General features: G+C 34.6%; 2 protein-coding genes across 12 annotated transcripts in view; one reads left to right on the forward strand and one right to left on the reverse strand.

Moving 5' to 3' along the window:
• LOC146996199 (uncharacterized) overlaps positions 1–18,770 on the reverse strand; it is a 231,616-nt gene that overhangs the window by 134,891 nt on the left and 77,955 nt on the right. The window contains exon 4 of one of the 5 annotated variants that reach the window (XR_015042043.1): positions 3,456–3,644. The exons of 3 other annotated variants lie outside the window; for them this stretch is intronic. The gene's annotated coding sequence lies outside the window, so the exon portion shown is untranslated. Of the gene's footprint in view, positions 1–3,455; positions 3,645–18,770 lie in introns of those variants that run through there. One more of the 5 variants, XR_015042045.1, reaches the window with a different exon arrangement.
• The window catches only part of LOC146996201 (uncharacterized), a 186,932-nt gene that overhangs the window by 13,170 nt on the left and 154,992 nt on the right, over positions 1–18,770 (forward strand). For 5 of the 7 annotated variants that reach the window (XR_015042051.1, XR_015042049.1, XR_015042048.1 and 2 more), the window contains exon 2: positions 1,743–1,779. Coding sequence is in view for 1 of the 7 variants with exons in the window: in XM_085820311.1 (XP_085676437.1) it covers positions 1,743–1,779 (37 nt within the window). In the remaining 6 variants the exon portion in view is untranslated. Of the gene's footprint in view, positions 1–1,742; positions 1,780–13,923; positions 14,187–18,770 lie in introns of those variants that run through there. The other 2 variants (XR_015042050.1, XR_015042052.1) reach the window with 1 other exon arrangement.

Consider the following 18,770-nt stretch of genomic DNA (forward strand, 5'->3'; position numbering starts at 1 on the left):
TATGGTAGACGTTACATCTCATCTAAATCAGCTTAATCAAAAAACTATAGGGAAGAGGTGTGTGTGTGTGTGTGTGATTATGGCAAAGCCTCGAGGGCTATCTGCCTAAGAGGAGGGATGCCTTCGTGGAGGACTTTCTAAGGGAAACTGGCTCATTTTTAACACGTTACACATGGGGAAAACCACGAAAACGCCCATGCAGCCAGCCCGTTCGCGGGATTCGAACCTCCTATAGGGAAGAGGAAACACAATTTTTCTGATGTTGGAAGAAGTTATTTCATTTGAAAGCAAATTATCTCTTTCTGCTCAAGATTTTTGAAACAGAAACTTTGGTTCACTTTCCAAGCCTGTTGAAACATTCTCAAGAAAATAGATCTAATATTGACATTTGCCATTTCAAAACAACAGTTTTATGACAGAAGTTTTTCTCAGCAGGTTTCAGGAATTCTGAATCAGCAAAGCAACATTAGCCTTTGTTAAAAAACCTCTTAATACTAGTGCAACGGAATTGCATTTCTCTGTTTAATATTCACATTGGCAACTCTGAAATCAATTGCTGAATTTAAAAAAAAAAAAAAAAATATGAAACTTGAAATTTGAACATTTTAAGTGCTGATGTAGAAACATTGGAGAAAAATAAATGTGTGCTTAGTTCACAGCACAAGTAATCTGGAGAAGGAAAACATGTGGAATAATATTATTCCCGACTCATGTAATCAGCTTAAAAAACTAACGTTTGATGTTTTTCTTATTCGAGTCTACATATTCATACGATCAATAATTTTCAAGCATGAACTTTTTGTCAAGAGTAAATAGAGAAGTCATCTTATTCATGAAAACTTGTAATAAGGCTTAAAATGAAAAACAACATACAAAATGCAAACTTTTCAAGAAGATGCAAGGCCATTGTTTACATTAGTGTTTTGTTAGTCATTATTGCGATTCAAGTTTTTCAATATATTGCAATTCTCTTTTATCAATAAAATAGTATCGTTATTAAGTATAATATCAAGTTTTATTCGACATATATATATAGTTTAACTAAGACTTAAAAACTGAAATATTGAGTTAATTTTAGGGAGTGTTGTGGAGCAAAAAAAGATGTAGTGTTGAGAAAGGTATAAGATGGTTTGGACATATGCAGAGAATGAATGGAAGAAGATACTTGAAAAGAGAATACAAGTATTAATAAATACAGTGCTGAACTGTTGATAATTGACTCTGTTGACTAATGAGTTTGCCTTCACTGGCCAAAGGGATATAAAACTGAACTGAGAGCAAATTGTGTGCCATCTCAAACCTTTTCTGCTGCATGTACTATGCCCTAAAAGGCTGAATTGTTATTATGCCCAACAGTGTTATGTTGTTATATGTAAAAATTTTAAACAATTATTTTTTTGTAACTGTTTCTGAAATTATTAACTTAGTGTTTTATGTTCAGTTTCAGCAGTTTTCTTAGTGTTGATTAAAGAGTTACTGTTTATTACATTTGCTATTCCTTATTACTGCACTAAAGGCTATGATTCTGTATACATTAATTAGCAGCATGTTTAAATTCTTAGTTAAAGGTCTTCAATTTAGTTTCATAATTATTTATTGTATACCTTCTTCATATTCATCTTAAATTTCAGAAGAAATTTACTTCCCAGTTTAGTCCTTTGAAGCAACTTATATGTAAATATTGTATAGCATATTCTGTTATGTACTGACTATTGAAATGCATTTTTATTTCTTTTTTGCAGGACATTTTGCAGTTTGAAGTCTCTATGTACTACTGAGGTAAAAAAATTCTTTTATATCTAATCTGAAAATGAAATATTTTTTCATAGGCAATAAATTCAGTTCTTGACAACTGCATTCTAAATTAGAATTTTAAGCACATGTGAGAAAACAGGAAAGTGCTTTCCAGTATTTAATTTTAAAAAAAGTTGAATTTTTATTTTCAGAAATCATCTTAAATTTATTTAATAAAGATCATGGCAAATGATTCCAAAATTTTTGGTGCATGTTTTACTTGTCCCCAGAACTTTCTGAGTTGTCCTGCTGTGGATAATTTCTACATAACCACTGAATTTCTGTGATTCTGATTAATTCAGGCTCCTAAGAACTTGATGTTTGTGTCATTATTTGATTTTTAGGAAAGTGATTATTCTAAACCTCATGTTTATAAAAAAATTTACTGTAGTTTGAAAATATGAGTCTTGGATGATAATATCAGCGACTCTTTTAAATATAAGCTACAACTTGCTTAAAAGTATCTTATGCAGTTAATGCCACTAGATACCTTTCAACATAAAAAACATCTTCAGAATTATTTTTATTTCTTGCATTTGCTGCAAACATGAAAGAAAAGAAAAATCTTATAATTAAATTTTGTTGCTGTTAAACATTTCTGTAGTAGAAGATAAGCATGTTTAATTTATAATACTTTTTATGTATTGTTTGACATATTTAGAAGTATTAAATATGTATATGATGCACAATTTTGAAATCTACAAAATAAATTTTGTTGTATATAAAATTTAATTATAAATATTGAAGTAAAATAACAGACAATAACATTGCAAAATTAAAAATTTACTCTTACAAACACTTCAAAAAAGTGAGAATAAAATGCATTAAAAATTTAAGCAATATTTTTTATAATTTAAAAATGTATCTCTTCATATAGTATTAATAAATACAGTACAAAGTTCGAAATCCGCACTAGCCGATTCCGGATTTGGGATATTTCCAAATCCTGTGGGGGGCTGTAAAGTAATGTTGCTTTCTTACATTAAATTCAAACAAATAAATTTGTAACAAGTTTTTATTTTTAAGCAATAATATAATCACCCTCGTTATCAGCAACCTTTTGCCATCTAGTATGCAGATTTCAATCCCAGATCAATAAAAATCAATTGGTTTTTGAGTAAAATATCTCAAGATGGCATTTTGGACATCATCAAAATTTTGAAATTTTTTGTTACTAAGAAAATGTTGTAGGGATTGGAATAAATGGAAATCCGAGGGTGCGATATCGGGCGAATATGGTGGGTGAGGCAGTACCTCCCACCCCAATTCATTATGTTTTTCCAGTGTTCGTCTTGCACAGTCGTGTTGCAGAATGACGCCTTTTCTGTTGACAATCGCCGGATATTTTCCAATTAAAGATTGGTTCACTAGATCCAATTGTTCAGAATAAAGGTCTACATTAACAGTTTTTCCAGATTTCAGCAATTCAAAATGAACAATTCCACGAATACTCCACCAAATACCCAGAAGTGCCTTTTCGGGATGTAAACCCTTTGTAACCCCTATTAAAACTGCCTTTTGAGTTTTGGATTATCATATAGGACTTATTTTTCTGTCTCCACTAATCAAGCGATCAAAAAATGGTTCTGTATGGTGCCGTTGAAGCAATACATTGCGTGTGATGGATAGGTTGGCTTTGTTCTCTTCGGACAGATTATGGGGGACTCAAACACCTGCTTTGCTTATTTTTCCATTCTGCTTTAAATGTTTTTGGTCGACCAAGGTTGGTTAAGAGTGTTTGACAGTTCCTCGATTGTTTGACATTGATTTGCGTCCACTTCTGCCCTTAGCATGTTGTTGTCTATCGTTGTTGTCGACATGCGTAGAAACGACATTACTTTTTGGTCCCCCTAATAATAGATCATCAATTTAAATCTGGTAAGATGGCATGCAGAAATTATACAATTAAAATTATGAAATTGTAATTTATGAAATAAAGAACAATTATGATCTAAAGGGTATCAAAATTTACAAAAGAAAGCTTAATATTTGTTTACTTTATTAAACATTTCGTTCAATGCAAGTTGTTTAAGATGCTCCCACAAAAAATTCAAAAAGTTCCTTTTTCTTTTTTCTTGTGTCATATACAGTGGACTTTCCAATGCCATACTCCTCACATAATTTTAAGACGAATATGCCTGTATGCATTTTTTGCAGCAATTCCACATTTTGTTTAATGGACTTCTAAACATGGTTTCGCTTTGTAGATCCCTTTTGTAACTCCAGAATTGGAAACTCTTTTCGACATAATCGAAAGTTCAAGCTTAGTTTTTATAAAATTTCTGTAATAATAACAGTCTGCGAAAATTAATAAACTGGGTCAAATTAGAAGGTCAGGGAGCAGCGCAGTCTGCTACATTAATTTAAAATGCCTTAGAATCAGTAATGATAATTTTAGCTTAACTTAATAGCGTGTGTTATACGTTATTGGCTATGTATCACAAGATTGGCAACGAAACCCAAGTGGTTTCGCTAAATTTTGTCTTGCTCCTATAGCGTTCTGAATTAAGCCTGAATTGTAATAGTTTAGTTTTTTACTATACCTACGTTTATTTCTTGCACATGCTTCAAACTAATATGAGTCCTGAATAAATAAACTCCCACATATATACTTAAGGCTTTATCTAGGGCTGGCGCTTGAAACCGCCTGGTATCGCCTCTACAGGTCCTAAATTCTGCTGCAAAGCGCTTTTGTAAGTTCTAAATTTTAACCATGCCTAAACTTTGGATCCCAGTGCTTTCCCTAAATCATAAATACTTCTCATCCCTTAATTTTGACACTCGTTGCTTTCCCAAATTCCAAAAATTTCAACTTCCCTAAATTCTGCCGTCCAATACACACATATCTATAGTGCAGGACGGGTTTAAAAATTTTGCTTTTAATTTTTAGCCTATTATTATGTTTTTTTTATATGTATGTATATAGGCATAAATAAATGCAACAAAATAAAGAACAAGGTTATAAGGTATTTCTCCCGCCTTCCTAGCATCCCTTCGTGGTATAGTGGTTCTGCATGCTGAGCCGGTATTGTCAGAGGTCCGTGGTTCGATTCCCAGCAAAGGCGTTGTTAATTTTTCATCTTGCCTGCTTCCAGAAAAAAATACCTAATGTCTCTAAAGTGGCGCCCGAACTAAAAGGGTGTTTCATGAGGATTCTCTGCGCCCAGGATTTGGCGATTGGGTCCCCTAAAAACCTCAGTCGCCCTTTCAAAAGGGGAGTATGTAAGGTATTTCTCGTGCCTTCCTAGCATCCCTTCATGGTGTAGTGGTTCTGCACGCTGAGCCGGTATTGTCAGAGGTCCGTGGTTCGATTCCCGGCGAAGGCTCTGTTAATTTTCATTTTGCCTGATTCCGGAAAAAAATACCTAATGTCTCTACCAGGTATAAAATATCAAAGAAAAAAATCTTAAATATACAATGTTCATTAATGTATGTATATGTATATAATATCAATATAAATGTTAGGTTCTGAAGCAATTAGAAAATTTTTAATTACACATACACACACATATATATATACATTTTATAAGCATATATAAAATAAAGCAATTTTTAAATTACTTATATGGTTTGTTGTGGTTTATTTAAATATAGCAAAGCACTCGACGGCTATCTGCCTAAGGGTAAGGATGCCTCTGTAGAGGACTTTCTAAGCAAAACTGGATCGTATATGCGTTATACATGGGGAAAACCACGTAAACGCCCATACAACATGAAAATGGATTGTCTGGTCCGCACTTCTTAAGCAGAAGTATCACCAGAGCCAATAGGCTAAGGAAATTTTCAATTTTGGAGCAAGAGCTCAAAGATCAAATAATGCCAATTAGAATTTTTGAAAGACCTAGTTAGAATTTTGAGGTCTTCTGACTAGGAGATGTGTTGGCCTCGCCAACGTCTTTATTGAAAAAATACATTACATAGCATGTTTTTATATTTACAAAACAAATTATTTTTTGAACATAAATTGAGTTATACAATGCAACATAGAATGATAGGAAGAACAAAGTAAAGAATCAATATTAAGTATTACAATAATTAAATGATTAATAACATGGCAAATAAAAGTACAAAGATATTACATGATACGATTGAATTTACAAGTACAGATCTAATTCATTGTGATATGAGTATTCCAATATAAGTACAATAATATTATATAATACAATCAATTTATAAGTACAGATCTGATTCATTATGGTATATGTATTCCATAAAACTTGATAACAAAGATCGTCCCTTGTCGTTCTTAATTAGTTGTTTTAGAGTTTCTAAAGTTATATTTTGTTTGAAAATTTCTCTACGTTTTGTTGATACACTGGAACAGTCTATAATCATATGAAGTGCATCTGCGGATTCACTACCACATTGACACTTGCATGTAGATTCCTTTAGTTTGAATCTGTTAATATAAATCGGAAAGGCTCCGTGATTAGTGATAACTTGATTTTAAAAAAATCACTGAAATGCCGTTTCTCCGAAACATTCGGTAGAAGTGTGAACGTATGTCGTCCTGTTTCTTCATCGTTCCATTGTCTTTGCCATAGATCGAGAGCTTTCATCTTTGTCGTCCTGATGCTATTACTCATAGGGATCTTGCAGTCTAGGTACGTGTTCGAGTAAATCCCTTGTTTGGCTAGCTCGTCGGCTTTTTCATTGCCGGCAGTGCCTTGGTGTCCTCTTATCCAATGAAGCTTTGCTTTTGTAAAAGCCAGTAATTTCTTTATGGCGATAATGTTCTGATTATAGATATTGTATTTATGGATAGACTTTAAAACAGCCTGGCTATCCGAATATATATGCGCAGGACTGGGGTGTGATTTTAACCATAGTAATGCCGACTTTAATGCTAAAGTTTCAGCTTGATATACTGTACTAGTCTTATCCAGTTTAAACATAAATTGATCGTGACAAACTCCATTCATGAAGGAACAGAAGCCAGCTCCAGTGCCGTCTTCACTTTTTGAACCGTCCGTATAAATTTCTAAACCTTTATTGATTGGAGGCTTGTTGTCCCATCCGAAGACTTGAATATGAGCTGGATGAGAATGCCATTTAGGTACTGGGAATTCAATCTGATCCCGTGAAAGTTCTAAGTCCTCATATTTAAAGTCAGTCCATCCTCATTTGGTACGTTGGATGATGCTTTCCATGTCCAATTTAAGATCAAGCGGCATAATTCCAGCAATCACTTGAAGAACTGCAGTAGGGGCAGTCTTATAGCTTTTGGTCATTGCAAGAAGTGCTATGCGTTGTATAGAGTTTGTTTTGTTTCGCATTTTTACCGTAGGTGGGTACCACCAGGCAGGACATGCGTATACTATGGTACGCTCTATTGCACGTTTATAAAGTTCTTTCAGAACTGGTTTGGGCATCCCAAGTAATCTAAGAAGATTGTTCATTATTTTACAAACTTTAGATTTAATATAATCTAGATGAGGTAGCCAGGTAAGGCATTCATCTATGACTATTCCAAGATATTGAATGGATTTTTGTTGCTTAATGGTATGATCGTTCATCTTTATTGTCGGTGCTGAATAGGCTGCACCACGCTTTTTGATTGCTATAAACATAGACTTTGACTTTTCGGGAGAGAATTGAAGTTTGCACTTGAGTGCCCATTCTGATAGTTTTTGAAGCGCCAACTTTGCCTTGGTTTGAATTTGCATATGCATAGATCCTGTTACTAGGAGTGAAACGTTGTCCGCATAAGCTTGGATGTGGATTCCATCTTCAAATTCGAGTTTTAAAGCTATATTCATTACTATATTCCAGAATAGTGGTCCAGAGTTGGATCCTTGTACACATCCTTTTTCTTGTTTTATGGAGTATTGAACATTTTTTATTTCATAGATTATATGTCTATTATCCAATAAACTTTCAATAACTTTATAAATATTTAGAGGACATCCCAGATTGCGGAGTTCCTGTAGTAGGAACGGCCACCAAATATTGTTGAATGCACTCTTGATATCCAAAGAGATAACATTGGTGTAATTATTATTACGTCGGTTTGCTTCTATTTGTGAGACTATGTCCTTGATGGCATCTGCTGAGCATTTTCCCGCCGTGAAGCCATATTGTTGTTCACTTAATTTGGAATTCGATACTAAGAAATAAGTCAATCTGTTAGTGATTAATTTATCATAGACTTTACTCCATGCGTTAAGCAAGCAAATAGGGCGGTAAGCATCAGGAAGCTCACCATTTTTTCCTTCTTTTGAGAATAATACTAATTTCGCTGTCTTCCAGCAGTTAGGAAATATTCCTCGACGGAAGAGTTCATTAAGTAACGCTACTTGTAATTGTGGGTTAGCATAGAAAACTTCAGCTATAATTTCTTTAGGTATATTGTCCATTCCAGGTGCTTTGCCTGGATTAAGGGATTTGATAGCATTTTCCACTTCTGGAATCGTAAACGGAACATCGTTTATTGAATTATATGGATTCCTTAAGTTGTTACGAATTGTCGTATGAAACTCAGTGTCTTCGCTGATTATATCTTTAGGAAAGTGGTAATCCATTAGGAAACGTATAGTTTCTTCTATTGTGGAAGTCTTGGTTTTATCTGGTTTGAGTAACGCTTTTAATTGTAGAGGGGATTGCATAGTCCCCTTAGCAATGTCATAGTGTACCCCGAAGGGTGAACTAGGACTTAGACGCTCCAGATATCTTTTCCAGGTTGTTCTTTTGGCTTGCATAAGCTTTCTTTTATAGAGAGCAAGGTCTTTTTCATAGACTTGCTTATAGTGTGCCCTTAGTTCGTCATCATGAATACATTTGTGATAACGCTTTCTCAAAGCGAGGATTCTTTTTCGTAATATTGAGAGTTCCGGGGTCCACCAAGGGACACCTTTGTGTTGAGTTTTAACATATTTTCCCTTGGCGTGGGTTGCCAAGTCACAGTATTCCTGTATTTTCTGAGTCCACTTAATTATAAGTTGATTAAGATCAACTGTATCTTTAGGCAAGTAAGATTCCATTGAACCAAAAAAGTGACCAATTTTTGCCTTCAGTAAGAGCCAATCCATTTGTGTAAGTTTATATTTGACTCTTTGAGTTGAGCTAGAATGTTGATACGTAATTTCAAAAGAGATATAACAATGATCACTTAAAGTGATACAGTCCATAACTTTCCAATTATGAATGAAAAACGTGGAAGAGATTGATCTGGAAGCTGTAATATCAATCCAGCTCTTTCCCCTTGTGCAGTTGTAGGTAGGGGGACCATCCGGATCGTTTTCAACAGCCAGTCTATGCATTGTTAAGAATTCTCTAAGTGTGCGTTTTCTGGGATCCTTGAAGGGGGAGCCCCAGAGCACACTTTTCGCGTTTAAGTCGCCAAGGAGAAGAAGATCATGTTGATCGTCAAAGTAACGTTCAGCTAAGTTTAACAGAGTAGTTAAATCTGTTAAGTCCGTTATAGGTTGAGTATAACAGTTAAAAATGGTTATTGTCCTATGTTCAATCTTTAATGTAATAACATTTAAAGTAGAAGAAGCGTAAGTATTCAGAACCGTAAGTCGTGGGTTAACCACCACTGTGGCTGTTTTGGGGTGGTCATTTGGAGAAAAAATGTTTGAGTCGGAAAGCCAGATGGCTTGTCATTGATACAGTATGGTTCTTGAATAAAAATCAAGTCGTATTCAAAGATACAAGTCTTTAGTTGTGCTGTTGCGACATGTGATCTCGCTAAATTAATTTGCAATGCTTTTATATTTTGAATAAGTTCTCTAGCCATAATTGATTTTTCTTCGAAGATCTTCAATTTCTAGCTGTGTGCTAGGACAGTCTTTTGAGAAACTTGAGTGCTGCTCGTCAAGGTGCTTATCACTATTCGCATTTCTTTCTGCACAATGAATACATCTTTGGTAGTTATTGTCACAATTTTTGTGGGAATGTCCCACTTCTCCACAATGTCCACATGCCTCTTCTGTTTGGCATTGTTTAGAAATATGTCGGTATTGGCAGCATTTAAAACACTGCGTTGGTCTGATGTATTCTCTTAAATTGAAACGTTCCCAATTAACGCACAGTTTGCGTAACTTAGTAAGTGTTTGAAAACCTCCGGTGAGGTTTCACAAACCCAATGATTTCCGTTCTTATGCTTGATAGGAAATTTAACCTGTAGGCCATCACCATCGATGCCTTCGTTTTGGGCTAAAATGGCTTCCTTAAGTTCTTCCTTAGTCAAGTCCCTTGGAATATCATATATTATAATTTTAGGAAGCCTACGTGTAGGACGAACAATTTGTAGGTCCTATTTAAGTTCTGGTACAGTATTTATTTCATTTTCTAGCATCTCTATGTCTTCCGCTTTATTGGTCTCTATTAAGAGACCACCTTTTGCCTCATTTTTAAGTCTTTTCACTCCAATGTGGAGCTTTGTGGGATCAATAGTTTTTAAGAGCTTCTTTCTGATGTTGTCTGGTTTATCCCCTTCATTTGTGGGGTATAAAATAGTGACATGTTGTTTATCTGGTTTTCTCCATGTTTTGGATCGGTCACGAGCTGGACGTTTAAGTACTTCCGCATAAGAGTCTTTAATGTTTGGCGTTTGATGAATTTGTCCTTCCATGTGTGCCATCTCGACACACTGTTCAGTTAGAAGGTTGAACATCAATTGAAATTGATGTCGAATATCAGCGGCTACTGCCTTGTTTATGCCAGAAGCTTTATTTGTCAATATTGTCTCTAAGGTGGCAATATATGCTTGTCCTTCTTTGAGAATGTCTTTAGAACTCATTTTGATGTAGGTAGAGTTATTCAACGCTTAACTAAATAAGATGCACTGGGTCTGTAGACCGACCTGGTACCCTGGGGTTCACACCAAGTCAGTAAGTAGTAGGCACTTTTGCTCAGGCTTTCGACCCTCCTTGGAGAGGGAGCCCCCCGACCTTGCCAAGGTACCCGAGCACTGGGAAAGCACGAATGAACAGGTGAAACAAATATTCAAAATTATATCAATTTTGCACATTAATATCGCATTTCAATCGCATACAAATCGTATTTCTAATCGCTTTCCCCGGGGAGCGTAAACGCCCATACAGCCATTCCGTTCACTGGAATGCGAACTCCGGACCGAACTATCACTGTTTAGCGGCTTTACCACTCAGACGCTAATGAACCTTCTCCTCACATATACATGCATATATATATTATAATATTTACATGTAGAACATATGTTATGGTGAAATACCGAAATCTGGAGAATGTCGACTTTCACCGGTGAATGTTGAACATATAAGAATATATTTCTTCTCCGTAATTCAGTCACGAAAAAAAGCACTTGAGACTTAAAATAAGAACTTAAAACACACAGTACATTGAAAATGAGAAAGGAAAATAATAGAAGTTAAAAACTTACTTAATTATACAGTGCGTTCTAAATGAGAAAATAAAATAATAGTAATAAAAAGCTTACTAAATTATGTGACTCAAATCTTATTTATTGCAACAACTTAAACTATTATGCCTTCTTATGAACTCTCTTTTCGACCTACACCAGAGCATATCTGTGATTGTCGACATAACACCGGTGAGGGTCCGAATGTACAAGAATGTAATGCAATATTCGATCTTTCACCGATGTATGTGGTAAATGTTGTCATTCTCCGGTGAAAGTCGATATTCTCCAATTTCGGTGTTTCACGGTAACATATACGTACACATTAAATTATTAAATTATATTTGCATGTCGATAAATTATATTTACAGGTTGATCATTGATAAAAAATTATAAAATATTGTACGGAATTACTTCGCTTCCTAGATTTTTCGTAAGCTTCATCATATTTCTAAAACAGAATCTAAGTGGTGATCCCATTTGCAAGCTGTTTATATATCTTATTTTTTCTGCACTGAATTATATTTAGAGAATTATTTCACATGATTATAGCTGAAAATGCAGTTTTACAAATGAAGAATTTAAAGGCAAGAAGAGAATTAGGTCCTTTTCTAATTATTCTTGAAGCATTTAAATTAAGAAAAACAAATGGCAGATTAATAGAGATCACTGAAATAAAGTGCTCATAGAGGACAGATTAATATGCAAATAAATTTTAGTTTTCATTAAGTAAAACAGAATTCATCTGGCTTCTGTGAGAAAGGAATCAATCCAAGAAACTATTTTTCTATTTTCGCAATCATAATTTTTTAAAAAAATATTCAAAGAATTCATATTCAAACATTGCAGTCTATTATAATCAGTAATAATTACCTAAAATGCAATTTTAATCAATATTAATTCTCATTTTCTCTTTGATAACCCCTCTTTAGAGTTAAATAGCAGTCACAGCATTTTTCGGCTACATTTTCCTTTATAATATGCTTACGTTTTCATTTACAACTTTTAATACTCTGGGAAAATTTCAGTATGAGAACCCAGAAAATTATTCTTAGTGATGCTAAGATTATTGATCATTGTCATGCCGCTGTGCTTCAAAAGAAATCCTATTGTTTAAAGGTTCATATCCTTAACCTTCCGACGTTCATATCCTGGCCTTAACATTACATTCATATCCTGACCTAAAAATAAAAGCTGCGAGTCAGAATTAAAGGGGTTGCTCATAGGCAACCTTAGTTAAAAAGAAGTTAGAGGAAATGTTAATCAATGCATAATATTATCTTTTGAATTAAACACTAACACACTATTTGATCAAGTTCAAATAGAAAACAGATATTCGGCATTTGATTTGAAAACAGATTAGACTTGCAAACAGATATTCGGCATTTGTAAAGAAAATAAGGATGAATCAATATGAGTTTGTTTTCTGATTGCAAAACCATCTTAAGATACTATCGGATTTAATCTTTAAATTATTCCAATAATATTCAGAATAGTGGGGAGCCACTATTCTTAACTAAAATTCACTAACGCAAATCCTATTTTGGGTTGAAATGATTTTCATTAATTACGTTTTAGAATCTATTAGGTTATTTTTTTATAATACGCCGAGAGGTATTTTTGAAAATGAGCAATGCCTTTTGCCAGGACTCGAACCTGAACCTCTCGAATACGCGCCTAGTGTGCTAACCGTCACACCACAAAGGCATACTGGAAGGAGAGAGAAAATACATTATCCCTTTTAAAGGGCAAATGGAAATTAGGAAACCCGATCGTTAAATCCTGGTTGTGAAGAATCATCGTTCACAACATTTTAGTTCGAGCGCCACTGTAGAGTCATTAGGTTATTTTAAAGGAGCTGTGAAAAATGTGCAAAGGAGTCGCCGGAACTTGAACCTGCACCTCTCGAATACGCGCCGAGTGTGCTACGGTTACACCACGAAGGCATGCAGAAAGGAGGGAGAAAATACCTTATAACGTTAATGAAAAAATACTAAAAATATCTAAAAAGTTAATTTTTTAATTACCTCAGTTTTTGTACTGATAAATGATAAACTATTATAATATGAAAGAACAAAAGGAATAAAATTAATTATTTACTGATATTTGAGAACTCACTTTTTTACTTCCTTGTACGAAGTAAGTTGTAAATAATGAGACAGACAGTGAACGAAGTAAGTTGTAAGTAAATCAAACGAAGTAAGTTGTACTTTTGTAAGAAGTGTCGCAGCCATGAAAATTTTCGGGTATCATATTTCAATGAAAATACCCATATATTAACTGCTATCAGATACAATGAACGATGTTTTTGCATGACATCTGTAGGTAAGAACAGAATAAAGGACTCTTTTTCCCAAAACGGTTTGCAAAAAGGATTTAAAATGGATTCAGGACAGATTTTTTTGTGATGTCTAGATGTACGTATGTAAGTATGTAGCTCGCATAAATCAAAAACGAGTAGACTCAAAACGTTGAAATTTTGTATATGATATAACATGTAGTTGTGCACCTACCTTTTTGGTTGGATTCGGCTGCACCAAAAGTGTATAAATAAGCAAATATACCCACTTTGTAACTCAGCTGCGTGAGCTCAGTTTTTTTTAAAAATAATTTTTATATATTGGTAAATTGTGCATGTTTTGCTTTAAAAATGATTGAATTATGTTGTTCTTATCTCCCAGTTAAAGTTCTTATGCCTTTAGTTAATCTGCATGCAATAGTTGTAGAATTATTAGCTATTTAAAAGTTTTTTAAGTGCGGCTAAGCCTAATTTTTTTTTATTATAGCTGCCATATTTGTTTGCATTTGAAACTTAGCGAAATAGTGAATTCAGCTTCTGCACTTTTAGTGTCTTTTTGCCAAGTGGGACCCAAAGTAAAAGTTTTGTGCACCGAAAAATCTGCCTTCTTGTCGCTGGCATAACTACTTGTTTTTGCGTAGAAACAATAATTTTAATTGTAAAAATTGTTTTTTTTAATTGTTTTAATTGTATTTGGTGTTTCAAGTCTCTATATTTTGCAATTTTTAATAAAGCTATTTTGAGGTTTTATGTATTTTTGTCTTGTCGCAAAGTGAGAATTGAATTAATTGAAAGAGAAAACTATCTCTAATGAGAGAGGAAATAAGTTTCAATGAAATGCAGAAAAAAAATGTGCGTATAATTTAATATTCCGCGCAAGGGAAGTCATGGTCTACATATCAGACTTTTTAATGCTGTGCTTACAACAAATCGTTTGAAATAGATTTTGACAAGTAAATATAGCAGTACAAAATTGGGTGTGTTTCATTCACTATATGCGTAAAGTTCTTGATATTATCTATATCCATCACATTTAGGAGCTCACTTTCAGTTATATTAATACCAAATAATTCAGTGAAATACTTAAACCAGCTAATTTAATAAAAAAAATTCACACTTGTATTTTCGTACACTGAAAATTTTCTTATCCGTAATATAAAACACAGCACAAGAAATAAATATTTTGCAAAACAGACAAAAAAAAAAATATATATATATATATATATATATATATTAATATTTAATAAGAATAAATCTTATTATATATATATATATATATATATTAATATTTAATAAGAATAAATCTTATTATGCAAATTTGAAAGGTAGTTCTGAATATTTTTTAATTGGCTGTTACATTGGCGAATGGCAACTGTGTGATGAAATGACTTGAAAAAGTGGTGGCGCTGTCTGTTACAAAAGTAATAACTAAGTACCAAAATTCGCCACATCGCAAGTCACGACAATACCCCTTTCCTGGCTCCCGGCCACTTTATAGTTGAGAAAAACGGGTCATAGCAGTACAGCAGTAAAGTCGCTGAATGCTGGTAGTTTGACCTGGACTCAATTTTGGGCGAACGGGCTGGCTGCATCGGCGTTATCGTCTTTTCCCCCATACATAACGTGGGTATGAGTCAGTTTTCCTTAGACATTTCTCCAGGAAAGTATCACTGCCCTTACTGAGGTAATGTGCTATGCCGTAATCAAATAAACCAAGCCAAAAATGTGAAGAAAACGACGAAACTGCGATGCAGCTAGGATATGAACCCTGTTCGAACTACCTGTTTTCACCTATTTTTCCGCTTTGCCTCTGGTGAGCTAAATACAATTTGAAATGAATTGTATTAAGGAACTGGCAGAATTGAAGACTTTTCAAGATTATATGACTGAATGTTGCTAAACATGATAGAAGCGGTAAAGCCATGTAAGAAATTATTTGACTTTATATGATATATCTCAAGATTTGTAAGCAATAAAAATAAACAATTCTCCCTGAATAAAACAAAAATCGGCTGCGTTTTCTTTCGATCTAGTTCCTTTCCAGTTTGTAGAATTAATAACTAAATTACGTTTAGACTTTTTAAAGGTTCATGTCGTAACAAGCAAACCTTTTCTTTATGTTTGAACGTAAAGAGCTCTTTGTCCCTGCTAAGGTCTTTGAAATATTAAATTATAAACTGTTAGCTAAAAGTTGATTACGTTCGATTAGTAATTTACTTAAATAAGTGATTAGACAGAAATTATAATTATTTAATCGTCCATGTATGAACTTTTTAAAAGTCGCACAACATATTAAGCAGCAAGTTTTCTGTTTATGCTTCAACCTAAGACAGACAGAAGTCTTTCTTCCCGCAGGGTGTTGATTTTGATTGATGTATTGAGATTACGGTAAAGCACACTAGAGCTATCTGCCTAAGGAAAGGGATGCCTTTGTGGAGGTCTTTCTAAGGGAAACTGGCTCGTATACACATTACACGTGCGGAAAACCACGAGAACGTGCATGCAGCTAGAGGATTCGAACCTCGCCCGAACTGCCAGTGTTCAGCAACTTTTACCGCTCGGCCGCTAGTGGGCCTCTCCTCGCAGGTCGAAAGATCAAGCTTAGAGCGAACAAAGGGAAATTCTGTGTGAGAGAAAGCTAATTGTGCAGCATTTTAATACAGAATTTTTTAAAGACCAGATAAAATACTGCATTAAAAAAATGTTTGATTGGAATGTATTAATTTCTTCTCATTCAAGGCGATTACACTTAATTAACCATTCACTTTTTGTTGGGAATTAACAGAAATATTTCGAAAACTAGATCATTTGGGATACGGTTTATATGCTTTCACTATAAAGAATCAAATTGGAAAAAGGTTAAAAAATCGCGAAGAAAAGTCTCTTTTCTGTGTTATAAGGGCAAAAAAATATCTTTTACTTATATATGCTATTAAAGAAGTGTGTGTCTTAATACAGTGTAAATTGATGGTTTAAAATTCATTTTATCTGGTAGTATCATTTAACTTTTACAGTGAGTGTTATTTTATCCTACGAGTATCACCCATAAGGAAGGTTTCTTTCTAGCAAGTTGTAAAAAAAGTCGATTGCAAAATTTGTGTCGTATTTTTAACTGCCTACCTTCAAAGTGAAAATCTGATCTTTTGCTTTTGTTTATTATTTGAAAGAAAATTACTAAGTAGTAGCATTATTTTCAAATAATAATTGTGAGGGAAAAAATCAAATAAATATAAATAAAAAAAATTTTGAAAGCATTCAGATTTTACATTACGCCCAAAGGGGCGCTTTTTTAACATTTTGTATGTTACCTTTACTTATTAAATATCATGTTCTTCGCATTTAAACCATAAAATTCAGTTCGTCAGCAATATTGCAAAATAATGTTAAACGGGGCATAGCTTTAGAATTTCCAATACACAGTCTCGCGCTCTGGAGATAAAAATGATTTTTCCTTACAGTCTTGCCGTTGTTCGCTTTGAAATCGTGGAGTTTGTTAATAAAAAATTTGTTAAAGTTTTACAAAATATAAAATCGAGAATTAAACAAATTCTAAATTTCGGCTTCCAAATGCCCATATTTGGGTGGAAATGTTCAGTATTCAAAGTTTGATGACTCTAGGTATTGTTGTTTTATCACAATGCGAGAAACATACAGGGGTTGGACAAAAATATGGAAACACCTTTAAAAAAACATGTTTCTTTGCTTAATATGAGGTAGGAAACCCGTTGGCATCCAAAACAGCTTGCAGTCTTCTCGGAATGGATAAATACAGTTCCTGTATGTTTGTCAAGGGAATATTATACCATTCTTCCTGCAAAACGGTGGCAAGTTCAGATAACGATGTTGGCGGTGGATAACGAGAACGCACTTTCCGTTCCAATGTAGACCACAAAGGTTCGATAATATTCAGGTCTGGTGACTGTGGTGGCCAGGGGAGATGGGACAACTCATCCTCGTGCTCAGAAAACCAGTCCTGGACAATGTGAGCTGTGTGAACAGGGGCTTTGTCATCTTGGAAGACACCATCACCATCGGGGAACAAAGTTTGTACCATGGGATGAACTTGATCGGCCAAAATGTTCACATAAGTCTTGGCAGTCATGTGCTCTGACACAGTTATCATGGGGCTAGCAGAGAACCACGATATGGCTGCCCAAACCATAACAGAACCCCTGCCATGTTTCACTCTTGGCAACAAGCAGTCTGTATTATAGGCTTGAGATGGCGTTCTTCAGACGTAAACTCGGCCAGAAGTGGGAAACAATGTGAAAGAAGACTCGTCAGACCATATTACTCGCTTCCACTGCTCTGTAGTCCAGGCTTTATGACTTAAACACCACCTTTTCCTGTTACGGGCATTAGCATCACTGATGAGTGGCTTCTCAATTGCAGCACGGTCAGCAATTCCCTGTTTATGAAGCTCCCTTCTAATTGTTTTGGTACTCACAGGGTTTAATAACACAACATTCATTCAGGCAGTAACTTTTGCAGCTGTGGTCTTCTTATTTTTCGTCACAATTGCCCTTAATGATCGTCTGTCACGATCACTCAGGACACACTTTCGTCCGCGCTGTGATTTAGCAGATGATGTTTTTCCGCTTTTCAAATATGCGGAATAAATCTTTGATACAGTACCTCTTGAAACACTAAACACCTCGGCTACCTTGCTTACGGAAGCACCTACCATACGTGCTCCAACACTTTGCCCACGTTCGAAGTCTCTTAACTCTGACATAATGCAATGACAACCTCACATAACTGTACTCCGACAACAACTGAACTGTTTACCACATTTACGAAGTTGTATAGGTGGCGTCAGTAGTAAAAAATGCCAGCGCCACCTACATATTTTATTAAAATCAATCTATCTTTTCAAACGTGCATTTCACAAGGTGTTTCCATATTTTTGTCCATCCACTGTACATAACATTCATGCAGACTCTTCATTAAATATAACACAACGGGGCTCTAATATTCGGCGGCAACAATTTAAAAAGTGAACCGACATTTATAGTGAGCCAACGTAGAATGCTGAAACGAAATTAATAGTCCTTCTGGGCAAATCGCCTCTTTGGAAAAATAAAAATACAATTTATTACAATGATGGGAACGAAAAGCGGAATATTGGGACATTAATTTATTCAGAAATGCTTATAAGGTATTTCTCCCACTTCCCTAGCGTGCCTTCGTGGTGTAATGGTAGTACGCTGGGCCGGTATTCCAGAGGTCCGTGGTTCGATTCCAAGTGAAGGCGGTTGCATATTTTTCATCTTTTCTGCTTCTAATTAACCTAATGACTCTACAATTGACACCCAAATTAAAAGGGTTGTGGAT

This window comes from Stegodyphus dumicola, chromosome 7 (genome assembly GCF_044657685.1).
Source record: "Stegodyphus dumicola isolate Sdum_Otavi_A_Nest chromosome 7, ASM4465768v1".
NCBI classification, from domain to species: Eukaryota; Metazoa; Arthropoda; class Arachnida; order Araneae; family Eresidae; genus Stegodyphus; species Stegodyphus dumicola.